The following is a 12,354-nucleotide window of genomic DNA, read 5'->3' on the forward strand; positions in this document are numbered from 1 at the left end:
CCAAGCAATAGCCGGTCGACTCTGTACTGGAGGTAGACCATAAATACTGCAAGGCTCCGACCGTAGAGCTCCTGGTGGAGGGGAAAGAGCTACAAAGGAAATTTGATCTGCTCTCCACCAGGAAAGCAGTGCACTAGCTCTGCCAGGCACATGGGACCCTATATGAACACGGAGACAAAGCCAGCCGCCTGTTGGCACACCAGTTGAGAAAGCAGGCAGCCACCAGAGAAATTGCACAAATCAGGGATACCAGAGGCACATTAGAAACAGAACCAGAAAGATAACAAAACCTTCAAGGTCTTCTACCAAGAGCTGTACACCTCAGAGCCCACAAAGGGGGAGTCCGGGATGAAACGGTTCCTTGATGGACTGGACACACCAGTCGTGGGGGAGGGCAGAAAACAGAGCCTGGAAGCACCACTAGCACTGGGAGAGATCATGGACAGCATTAACTCCATGCAGGCAGGGAAGGCGCTGGGACCAGATGGGTTCCCGACGGACCTGTACAAAAAATGTGCACCAGTACCTCGGGAGATGTTCACAGACTTGCCAGCTAGGGACACACTCACACCCATGCTAGCACAGTTCTCAATCTCGCTGATACCTAAGAAAGATAAAGACCCAGCGGAATGTGGGTTACACAGACCTATTTCACTGCTGAATGCAGATGCCAAAATATGGCCACAATCCTAGCCAAAAGGCAAGAAGACTACGTAACAGAGGTGGTCGCAGAGGACGAGACGGACTTTGTCAAAGGTATACAGCTTACCTCGAACAGCAGGCGCCTGCTGAACGTGAAAATGATCCCATCTGGGGAGAGAATACCAGAGGTGATCGTCTCCCCAAAAGCAGAAAAGGCCTTCCACAGGGTCGAATGGAAATACTTCATAGAGGTACTGGAGCGGTTCGGGCTTGGAACAGGGTTCACCTCCTGGGTAAAACTCCTATACAACGCTCCCATGGCGAGCGTATGGACCAACAACACTAACTCCCGATACTTCCAGCTGCATAGGGGCACCAGACAATGATGCACACTGTCCCTGCTGCTGTTCACTCTAGCGATCAGAGCAGCAAAAAACTGGAGGGGGATCTGAAGGGGCGGCAGAGAGCACAGAGTCTCACTCTATGCAGATGACCTGCTCCTCTACATTTCGGACCCACAGAGCAGCATGGATGGAATCATCGTGCTCCTAAGATATGTTGACGCCATTTCGGGCTTCAAACTCAACATGATAAAAAGTGAGATCTTCCCGGTACACCCACAAGTAGGCGGGGGCAGCACTAACGGTACTGTTGTTTAAACAAGCCTAAATAAATTCCAGTACGTGGGGACCGAAATAGCCCATGACTGGAAAGGGATCCACAAGTGGAACCTCACCAGTCTGACAGAGGAAGTAAAAGAGGACGTGCAAAGATGGAACACACTCTCACTCTCCCTCGCGGGGAGCGTTCAGATGATTAAAATGAACATACTGCCCAGGTACCTCTTCTCACTTAGATCCATCCTGATCTACATCCCCAAGGTCCTTTTCAAAGCACTAGAAAAACTAATCATGGCGTTTGTATGGGGAGGGGAGGGGGGTGGGGGGGGGGGGGGGGGGGGGGGAGAAAAATGCTAGGATCCCAAAGAAGGCCTTGCAAAAAACAAATACCAGCGGGGAAGTGGGGCAGGGGTGGGGGGGGGGGGTGATTGCCCTCCCAAACCTACAACTCTTCCACTGGGCGGCGAGGGCCGAGTGAACAATAGGATGGATCGAGAAGCTAGAAACCGAGTGGATGCACGTGGAAGAGCCCTCCTGCATGGGGATTTCCATCCGGGCCCTCACAACGGCGGCACTCCCATCCCTACCCAAATAACACCCAAGCAGCATGGTGATAGCCACTCTCCAGTCATGGAACCAACTACGGCAGCAATTTGGCCTGACCAAAATGTCAGACAAAGCTCCCATCTGCAACAGCGGTACGTTCACACCAGCGCTGACTAAAGCAACCCTCAAAAAGTGGGGACAGGACGGAGGGACACTGACAGTCACGGGCCTATACATGGCCAGTAGGATTGCAATGCTGCATGAACTGACAGAGAAATTCCAGCTAGCCAGGTGGAACGAACTAAGGTACCTGCAACTCAAAAACCTCCTGCAAAAAGAGACAAGTACGTACCCACAACCGTCACTACAGACATTACTGGAAGAGTTACTGGACATAACCATCCTAGATAAAGGGAACTGGAGAGACATGTATGACCGACTGGTAGAAAGGGCCGACACCATACTGGACACAACAAGAATGAAATTGGAGGAAGACCTGGGGATTGGAATAGGGTGGGGACTCTGGGGCGAAGCACTGAATATTGTCAACTCCACCTCCACGTGCACAAGGCGCAGCCTGATTCAACTAAAAGTGGCACATAGAGCCCACTTAACAAGAACCCGTCTCAGTAGGTACTTCACGGACATGGAGGATAGACGTGAACGGTGTCAAGGAGGCCCGGCCAACCATGCCCGCATGTTCTGGTCTTGCCCCAGATTTGCGGGGTACTGGACAGTCTTCTTCGAGGCAATGTGCAAAGTGGAGGGGATGAGTGTGGAGCCATGCCCAGAAGTGGCGGTCTTTGTGGTATTAGACCAGCCAGATCTATTCTTGGGGAGGAGGGCGGACACCCTTGCCTTTGCTTCCCTGATCGCCTGCCATAGAATCCTGTTCGGCTGGCGGTCAGCAGCACCACCTAAAGCAGCACCTGGCTGTCCGACCTCTCCGAATCTCCCCAAATGGAGAAAATCAAATTCGCCATTCGAGGGTAGGACGATGGATTCCACAGAACGTGGGAGTCATTCACCCAATTGCTCCAGGACCTGTTTGTGGCCAACGAAGAAGCAGAAGAATAGCCTGGTAGCCAAGAATCAGGGGAAAGTAGCCAAGGCATGAGAGGGATGGACAGACGGGGGAGAGGCGGGAGCTAAATCTAAGAGGAGAGAAAGGCGAACCACAGGAGGGGGAGGGGGGAAGGTGGCAGAAGGGGGGAGGGGGAGAAGAGTGAAGAGACAGAGAACAATAGAGGAGAACCAGAGATGTGGGGGGGGGGGGGCAAGGAAATGATAGCGGGAAGGAGGGCACGGGAAACAATAACAAACTTGGCATCTATAGGAACAGAGAACATGTAAAATCCAGGTGAAAGACGGGATGAGCAGCTGAAGTGGAGGTGCACGCAAGATGACAACGGCAGCAAAATCCGTCCAGGAGAAGCAAGTTACAACACTAACACCAGACCCATTCACGTATTTCTTTCTGTAATTGTTTCTCCGGCACCCAAATGTATATCCACCTCCCGAGTTCCCCCCCATCCTCCCACAAACAAATGCCTACTTATGTGTTAGAAATAATATTGCCAATTGTACAGAGTTGCTGCTGTTGAACTGGTGCATAATACCTTACCAGTTATTTTATTTTAGTTTTTATTTCTTTTGATTATTAACTTATTTATTTTTTGGTATGTTTGTGTGTGTCCTTCTCTTTTCTCTCTCTCTCTATATATATCTTACTTTGTCTGCATAATGGTAAATATACTTTGTTCAGAAACCCAACAAAAAAAATTTATAAAAAAATGCATTGATGAGGAGAGGAGATTAAATTGTATTGATGTAGAAAGAGATTAAATTGTATTCAAGTATAGAAGAGATTAATTTGTATTGATATCGAAAGATATTAAATTGTATTGATGTAGAGAGGAGATTAAATCGCATTGATGTACACATGAGATTAAATTGTATTGGGGCAGAGAGGAGAGTAAATTATATTGACATAGAGAGGCGATTAAATTGCATTCATGCAGTGACGATATTAATACGTATTCATATGAGAGGAGGTTGCATCTTACTCATGAAGAGAAGAGGTTGAATCATATTTATGCAGGGAAGATGTTAAATCGTATTCATATGCAGAGTAGGTTAAATCGTCCTCGTGTAGAGGGGAGGTTAATTCGACTTCATATTGAGAGGAGGTTAAATCCCATTCATGTAGACTGGAGTTTACATTCTATCCACGTAATCAAGTAATTATATTGAAGTCATGCAGAGAGTAGATTAACTTCTATTCATGTTAAGCAGAAGTTAAGTTGTGTTTCTGTAGAGCGGTGAATCTCTCATATTCTTGGCAGAGGAGGTTAAACCCTACGTATGTAGAAAGGAGATTCATTCGTATCCATATAAAGAGGAGAGTAAATTGAAAAGGAGCCTGCCTGGGCAATCAGAGAGGAAACATGCTTTTAACAAAGCTGGGTTGTCTCCCTGAATAACGTATGACTATGTTGCCTTAAACGTATTTAAAAAAAAACTCTTTGAGCACCACAAGAGGGTATCAAGCTAAGGAAGCTAGATAGATGTGAATGCTGTGCAAAACGTAAAATGGCAATAATGCCTCATCGAGCCAGCCGATCGCATTTCTCCACGCATTTCTTTCCCTTAATTTTAATTTGCCCATCCCTCCTTTTGTCCCTCCCCACATTGTGCCCCCTGTCCATACATCCGTCTGTCTCTCCCTTCGTCCCCCTCACCACCCACTCACCCATCCAGTCCATTAGAGGGAAGTTAGAGAGATTTGTTTTGGGCGATTTAGGACCAGTGATACAATTTAATTTCCTCTGTACATCATTCGCTCCACCTGGTTTTTAGTTTCCTTGAAAATATGCAAACTGAATACGGCGCCCTCAGTATCACAGGAAGTTAATGCACAATGTTAATTTAATTTACCACCCGATCTCTCTACTCTTAAGCGGGAAGACCAAGAAATACAATGGTGTCCAGAGGGCGATTGCGTTATCATGGAGAATTATGCATGCCGGTGTATTGCAGATCTAGAATAATGGAACCATTTACCTGTAATCTTGAAAACACAGGGTAATTGTCGTAAAACTCTCCAGTTGTTTTCTGACTATTCAGCAAAAATGATACAGATTGTTGAATGTGCTCTTTCTTTACATCGGTTTGACTCATTGCTATTGAGAGAATCTTAACAATATATGCGGTTAACCTGAAATTAAAAAAAGAATTGTCAGGAAATGCAATAACATATGAACACTACTTCATTCAATTATTGTGCCTTGCAATAGAAATCAATGCCACATTTGCAACGTTCCAGTGGACTGAATTGTTAAATGTAAATAATTTCAAACTAGTGCTGCATTCTCTGGAATCGATTGCGTTCAACGTGGCGCCGGTGCTAACGGTCGGTAAATTGGTCCAGGTGCAGCGCCAATTTTGCTGTTGTAGAACTCCGTGAATTATGGCCCGGCATCAAACTTATGGAATGAAGAATTTCGAAGTGCATGTTTTCAAGAAGAAGCTAGATATAGCATTTAGCGTGAAGGTGAGCAAATGATTTGGGGGGAAGACGGAATGAGGTTACTGAATTTGATCATCAGCCAAGAACATAATCAATGGCGGAGCAGGCTAAAAGGCCGAATGGCTCCCTCGTACTGTAGTCCTGTTTTCCATATTTATAAGTCTGTAATCGGGTGGAAGACAGGATATATTCATTGCCAAATGTGTTGGGGGATGGAACCTTCGGCAGTAGTAATGGGACAAGTATAGAAACAATGATGTCGCCAATGGCAGAATAATGAAATGTCCTGTCCGGGATCGTAACACACAGAGAAAACAAAAACCCCACAAGATTACAATTACAACATTATTCAAAAAGCACAAGGGAACTGCCAGTATAAAATTTGCAGTATTGAATCCAGACGCTGTATCGTACCACATGGAAATCTAAGGTGCTGTTCCTCGAGCTTGTGTTGTGCCTCCTTGAGACATTACAGGAGGATGGTTACAGATGGTAGCATGAGTCAAAAGTGGAGAACTGACATTGGTTGGCTGTTTATTGTTTGGGTCATGTGTGTGGACTGAACAGAAAAATTCCAAAACGCAATGATCCACGATGTATTTGGGCTCCCCGGTGTCCAGGATATCACATTGCAAGCAACGAATACAACAATGTTCATTGATATAGGTGCATACAAATTGTTACTTCGCCTGGAAGGAGTTTTATAAGTCCTGCACAGAGAAGAGGGAAGCAAGACGTCTTACAAAACCAGGATAAAGTCCAACAGGTTTGTTTCAAATCACTAGCTTTCGGAGCACTGCTCATTCCTAAGGTGAATGAAGAGGTAGGTTCCAGAAACATATATATTGACAAAGTCAACGATGCAAGACGTTACTTTGAATGCAAGCATTTTAAGATAATTAAGTCTTTACAGTGCCAGATACAGAGATAACCCGAGGTTATAGAGGTGTAAATTGTCTGAAGCCAGGACAGTTGGTAGGATGTCGCAAGCCCAGGCCAGATGGTGGTGAGCCAATGTAGGGCGACATGAATCTAAGATCGCAGTTGACGCCATACTTATCTGTACTCAGAACCTGGCGATAAGTTTCTGCTCGGCAACTCTTGTCGTGCACCCTGAAGGCTGCCTTGGAGAAAGCTTTACTGAAGATCAGAGGCTGAATGCCCTTGACTGCTGAAGTGTTCCCCAACTGGAAGGGAACATTCCTGCCCGGCGATAGTCACGCAATGTCTGTTCATCCGTTGTTACAACATCTGCATGGCCTCGCCAATCTACCACGCTTCAGGACATCCTTTCCGGTAGCATTTGAGTAGACAACATTGGCCGAGTCAGACGAGTATGTACTGTGTACCTTGTGGGTGGTGTTCTCACGTGTAATGTTGGTACTCAAGTCAATGATCTGGTACGTCTTACAGAGATTGCCATGGCAAAGTTGCGTGGTGTCGTGGTTGCTGTTCTGAACGCTGGGCTGTTTGCTGCAAACAATGGTTTGTTTGAGGTTGCACGCTTGTTTGAAGCCACGTAGTGGGGATGTGGGGATGACCTTGGCAAGATGTTCATCTCCATTGATGACGTGTTGAAGGCTGCGCAGAAGATGTCATAGTTTCTCAACACCGGCATCGCCACATCGGAGTGGAGAGAGGCAGTGAAGGTGGAAGCGCTATATGTACTGCGCTTCAAACGAAAGATGCCGTAGGAAGTGCACAAAGCTTTGGTGGCACAGAAGGAATGGAACAAGGAATTTTCCAGGGAATGGCTGTGGAATTAGAACAGAGGGGAAGAAATGTTTGGCGCTCGCATCATGTGGGTGATAAAAAAGGGGAGGTGGTCCATCGAACAAAGGGTGGAGGGATAGAAGTGACAGATGGAATCCTCTGGTGGTTGGCGGAGTAAGGGGAATGGGTGAGAGGATAAATCTGGCAAATGGCTCAGTCATGTGAGAGCCCGTCGATGAGGGTGGGAAAACAAGATGTTTCAGAAGCACGGTCACGGCAGCTTGTATCGTCAGGCAAAAAAAGAACTCGGGGAATTTAATGGAGTTCAGATATCAAGTACAGTGTGAAGGTGTGTAGTTGAGGTATGTACGAGTATCAATGGGTTTATGGCCTTTAGCCAGACATGGCGACAGAGAATTTGGGGAAGTGAACGAACCTGTTGGAGATAAATGATCAGACCGTCAGAGAAGGGCAGAAATTCGAAGTGTCCAGGATGAAGATGTGCATTCTGGCTCAAGAGCACGAAATTGCAGCGAAAACATTATCAATGTTCCGGAAAAATTGCTTGGACACTTGGACACCAATAACAACTCATTTGATTTGGGAAGAGTGCGGTGAGAGAAAGTCAACGTTGGTTACAAAGAGTTCAGGTTCAGCCGGGCAGAGGAGGGTGGTGGTACATGGAATGCGGATGGAAGAAGCTGAGATCCCTCAGGCTTTTCTGGAGGAGGATGGAGGCGCCGGGTCGTCCATGGTGAAGGCGAGATGGTTACAATTAAGGAAGTTGAATCTGTTGAATTGACGGAGGGAATGAGTGATATCCGAGATTATAAGTGGTGGAAAACCAGACAGAGCGAGAAAACTAGTCACGCGAATCCAAAATTAGTTCAATTGTGGATGAGGTCAGGCTGAAGGAAAAGGTCTTCCAGAGGAATGCTGTGGGAGGATCCAGAGGAGGAGGCAGAATCGAGAGGTGAAATCTGAGAGGTAGGATGTGTACAGAGAATATATCCATAAGAGATTAGCTCAGTGGCAGCCCTGGGACCAATGCATGATATTTGATGGTCACTTTACAGTACGGGCGGAGGTAGGAGAAGATCCAGAGAGTTGGTGTTCAGCCTCTGATTGACATAATTTGGCATAATAGACAACATTACTATTGCCCTTGGCAGCCGTTGTGTTAAATATGTCGGTGGTGCATCTGATGGAATAGATTCCAGAATGTTGAGCAGGAGGCACGTGAGAGGAGGGAGAAATTAAAATGGCCAATGGCACACCGGCATTGCTGAATGAAAAAAAGAAAGGACGGTTCTGAAACCAGAAAGTAGAGTTCCAGTTAGAGGCAGGATATGAGAGATGGATGTAAATGTCTGACCGTTGAGGGGAGGATTGCTGGATTAAGATGCGTACACGCAAGAGAAGGCAATAGAAGAGCTTAATGTGATGCAGGGCTGGAACTTCATTGTGCTGGGTTGTCAAGGGAGAAAGTCGAGTCATTTGTTTAGGACAGATTGGGACGGAGGCGAGGTCGGGGCATTATGTCAGATCAAATGCAATATATAATGAAACATTTTGATTAAGACAGGTTGGATTGTAACGGAGGAAGAGAGGATTTTTATACTGTATGTAAAGCGGCACATGTCATTGAGCGTGGGCCTATGAATGTGGCAAGAATGACTGTTCGAGGGGTTTTGAATGTCTCGGAGATATCTGCGCCGTGGGTGGACACTGAATGTGAATGTCACGAGCAGCCGAGAGCCTCATTTAGATCCAATCCAAAAAAAGCTACACGGAAAAAAAAAGAAATGTGCAGTCAGAAAGGGGGTGGGTAGAGTGAGTTAATGGAGACAGAAAATATGGAGCAGAAATAATAGAAAATTCCGCCATTCTGCAACTACGCAATCTGTCCAATGAGGAGAGAAATGAAATGATTGGAGATTCAATAGAAACCATTCAAAAGTATTAAAAATGAAACAGGAGATATTGTGGCGTGATTTAAAAGAAACGAATCTTCCTCAGAGTCGGGGTTCAGAACGTGTAAAACATTACATCCTTGTTCACGCAAGGATGTGAGGTAAGCACAATGGCCACTGGCAGGTCAGTTTCAATTTGACGTCGGGAAACATCTGAAAACAATAATTCGAAACAAACTTGATCGTTACATGGACAAATGTGAGTTCATTCAGGAAATCCAGAAAGAGGTTCTTAAGGGAAAATCAGGTTTAACTAACTTGCTGGAGTTTTTTTGAGGAGGTAAAAGAAAGGGTTGATGAGGGTAATGCTGTTGGTGCGGTGTACACGGAGATCTGAAAGGTGTTAGAGAAAGACTTGGAAGAAAAGGAATAGCTCATGGAGTAATATGGACAGTGGCAACTTAGAGATGGAATTGGCTTAACAAATAAAGAATTATGGTTACTGTATGTTTTTCTTGCTGAGTGTTAATTTGTAATGGTGCTCCCCAGGGGTCAGTATTGGAACGACTGCTTTTAGTGATGTATACTACTGGCTTAAACCTTGGTGTATAGGGGCAATTTCAAAGTTTGTGGAAGACATAAAATGGGTAAGTGCTGTAAACGGTGAGGAGGATGGGCAGAAATGGAAATGTTACGGAGCACTTGGTAATCTGGGCGGGAATGTGGCAAACTAAGTTCAGTGTGAAGAATTGTGATAATTCATTTTGGTAGGAAGAACATGGAGAGACTATATAAAGTAAAGACGACAACTATAAAGAGGTTTCAGGAGCCGAGGGCTCTGGGTGTGTATGTGTATAAGTCATTGATCGTGATAGGGCAAGTTGATGATGCGACTATTGAAGCCAACGGCATCGTGGGTTTCATAATCTGGGCATAGAGTAAAAAACAAAGAGGTTAAATTGAGTTTGTAAAAGTGACGAGTTTGACCTCAGCTGGAGTAATCCATCACGTTCTGGGTGCCACATTTCAGGAACGATGTGAAGTCATTGTAGATGAAGCTGAATAACTTCAAGGAAATAGTTCCGGCGATGAGAATTGTTAGTGATGGCCATCGACTGGATAAGTTAAGAGAATTTTCCTGACGGTCGTAGACTGAGGAGATTTGATAGAAGTACATAAAATTATGCGGAATCTGGAGGGATTGGATCGGAAGAAACTGTTCCCGGGAGTGAAAAGGTCCAGAAGGAGAGGAGGGCAGATTTACAGTATTGCACAAAAGAAGAAATTGTGACATGAGGAGAAACGTCTTACACAGCTAGTGGTTTGACTTTGAAATGCACTGCCTGAGAGTGTGGTGCAAGGAGATCCAAGTGAAGTATTCAAAAGGGAACAAGACTTTTGCTTGGAGAAGTAAGAATGTGGAGGGTTACGGGGAGTAAATGGGGGAAATGATACGAGGTGAGTTTGCTCATTCGGAGGCATGTGCAGACGTGATGGCACAAATGGCGTCCTCTTGCGCCATAACAATTCTGGGAAATGATAAATGGACTGTACGTCAAATGCCGGGGAGATTAACCGGCAGGTGAGCCCAACATAATATGAAGAATTTTCTGAAACCTTTTGTCGAAGAATCGATCCGTATTTCTGGAAACGACCAATTCCTGACACTTCTCGCAACTCAGACACTGGAATCACCAAACGGAGAGCGCTGGAAAAATGGCGAACTTTTCACTATGGAGATGCGTGTCGAATTTCTATGCTCGTTTTCATCCACTCATCCCAATGTTGCATTAGCACAGAAGAAACTTTGGCTCAGAGTGACTGTTGCATATTGCTGATACTTTGCACGCAATAAGATCACAGGAAGAACAGTCTGATGATGAAAATAAATCACCGTTTTAGGCAAAGTGGTCGAGAAGAAATATATTAGCCAGCTCACTGGGAAGAACTCACTTGCTTGCACAATGTGAAAACAATAACATTTATTCTACGCAAACACGAATGAGAAGTCGGTTTAGCGCTTCCTCCAAATATGGTACCTTCAGCAGTTAAACACTACGTCGGCACTGTCACGCCGAGAATGCCGTCCGCTCCCAGTACTGCCCCTCCAAATATCTAGAGTTCCCTCAGCACTGCTCTACCAGCGTTCTCTTGGTACAGTTTTTCCAACACGGGTACTGTTGTCCGACTGGCCTTCTTCTGTCCTGTACTTTCTCCCTGTGTCCAAATTAGTTTTGGCAGAATCACATGATCTGCCTGTCGAATAGTCGCCCACTTCCTCTCTTTTTTTGGAGCCAGTCGAACCGAATATCAGACAGAGCGCCGCTTGATAAGGTGCCCCGGATTCCGTGCTGCAAGACAAGTCCAATTTCGGTCTCAAGATATTTTATTTATCCGTTGCAGGCGTTTCAATATGGCCTTCCAACACTTTTTGACACGTGACATTAAATTAATATTCATGCTGAATTATAATTAGATCCATTTGACTATTAAACCCCTCTAAGCGAACAGGCAGACCCTGAGGCACTTAGTTATCAGCATTTGAAATGTGGGAAACTTGCTGGCGAACTACATTAGAACGGGGCAAGCATAAGCTTGAAGCACAAAAAAATCTCACCATGTACTGCCGGGGTAATGGTTGTATCCTCCATATGACCCATCGTTCCCTTTGTGCTCCAATATCCTCTGGTACCCTGCAACAAATAATGCACCATTTGGTAATTGTGCTGAATCCCCTACTGCAGCCAATAACTCTCTCTATCGTATTGTTGGCTGTTTCCTTCCACCTTTTCAAACACATCTTATTGTTCAGGAGGTGCCAGGTGAGCAGTGTTCAGATGCCTGGGGTGAGACTTGATACAAACGGCAGACTTTGCAGGTTGGACTGACTTCAGGTTAATAAGGTGGAGCCAGGGGTCCACCTGAGAGTAACTAGCACATTGGGAAGGCGTGAAACATAAGCAGGAAGTGCTCAGCAAGTCAGGGAGAAGGAAACTGAGTTATCACTTCAGACAGTGGCATTTCACCTTCTTCCAAAAGTAACGTCGGCCTGAATCGGGATAAGAGTAAACCTATACCCTCTTGGACACATAAAGTCCCACATTCGCACGTGTACATCAACACTTCCACTCACATTTCCACACAAACGAGCCGACACAGACACATACATAGGCTTGAACAAATAGCCTATCTCATCGGAATAGCACACATACGCGCAATCTCACACATATGATCTCACGCATCCACACACGCCTATGTGCTTTCCATGTCACACACATGCAGTTTCTTACACATTTTCGCACGCACACAAATGGCACACAGGCTGTTGCACACATTGCCACACACAACCTCTCGGGTTGCAGAGAGGCGGTATATTTAGAACTGAGATGAA

At 45.6% G+C, this 12,354-nt stretch overlaps 1 protein-coding gene across 1 annotated transcript in view; it reads right to left on the reverse strand.

Moving 5' to 3' along the window:
* Window positions 1–12,354, reverse strand: part of LOC119975536 (complement C4-like) — a 166,382-nt gene that overhangs the window by 62,720 nt on the left and 91,308 nt on the right. The window contains exons 25-26 of the mRNA XM_038815328.1: window positions 11,581–11,656; window positions 4,872–5,025 (exon numbers count right to left, since the gene is read on the reverse strand). Of these exons, the coding sequence (XP_038671256.1) occupies window positions 4,872–5,025; window positions 11,581–11,656 (230 nt within the window). The remainder of the gene's footprint in view (window positions 1–4,871; window positions 5,026–11,580; window positions 11,657–12,354) is intronic.

Source organism: Scyliorhinus canicula, chromosome 13 (genome assembly GCF_902713615.1).
Source record: "Scyliorhinus canicula chromosome 13, sScyCan1.1, whole genome shotgun sequence".
Lineage (NCBI taxonomy): Eukaryota > Metazoa > Chordata > Chondrichthyes > Carcharhiniformes > Scyliorhinidae > Scyliorhinus > Scyliorhinus canicula.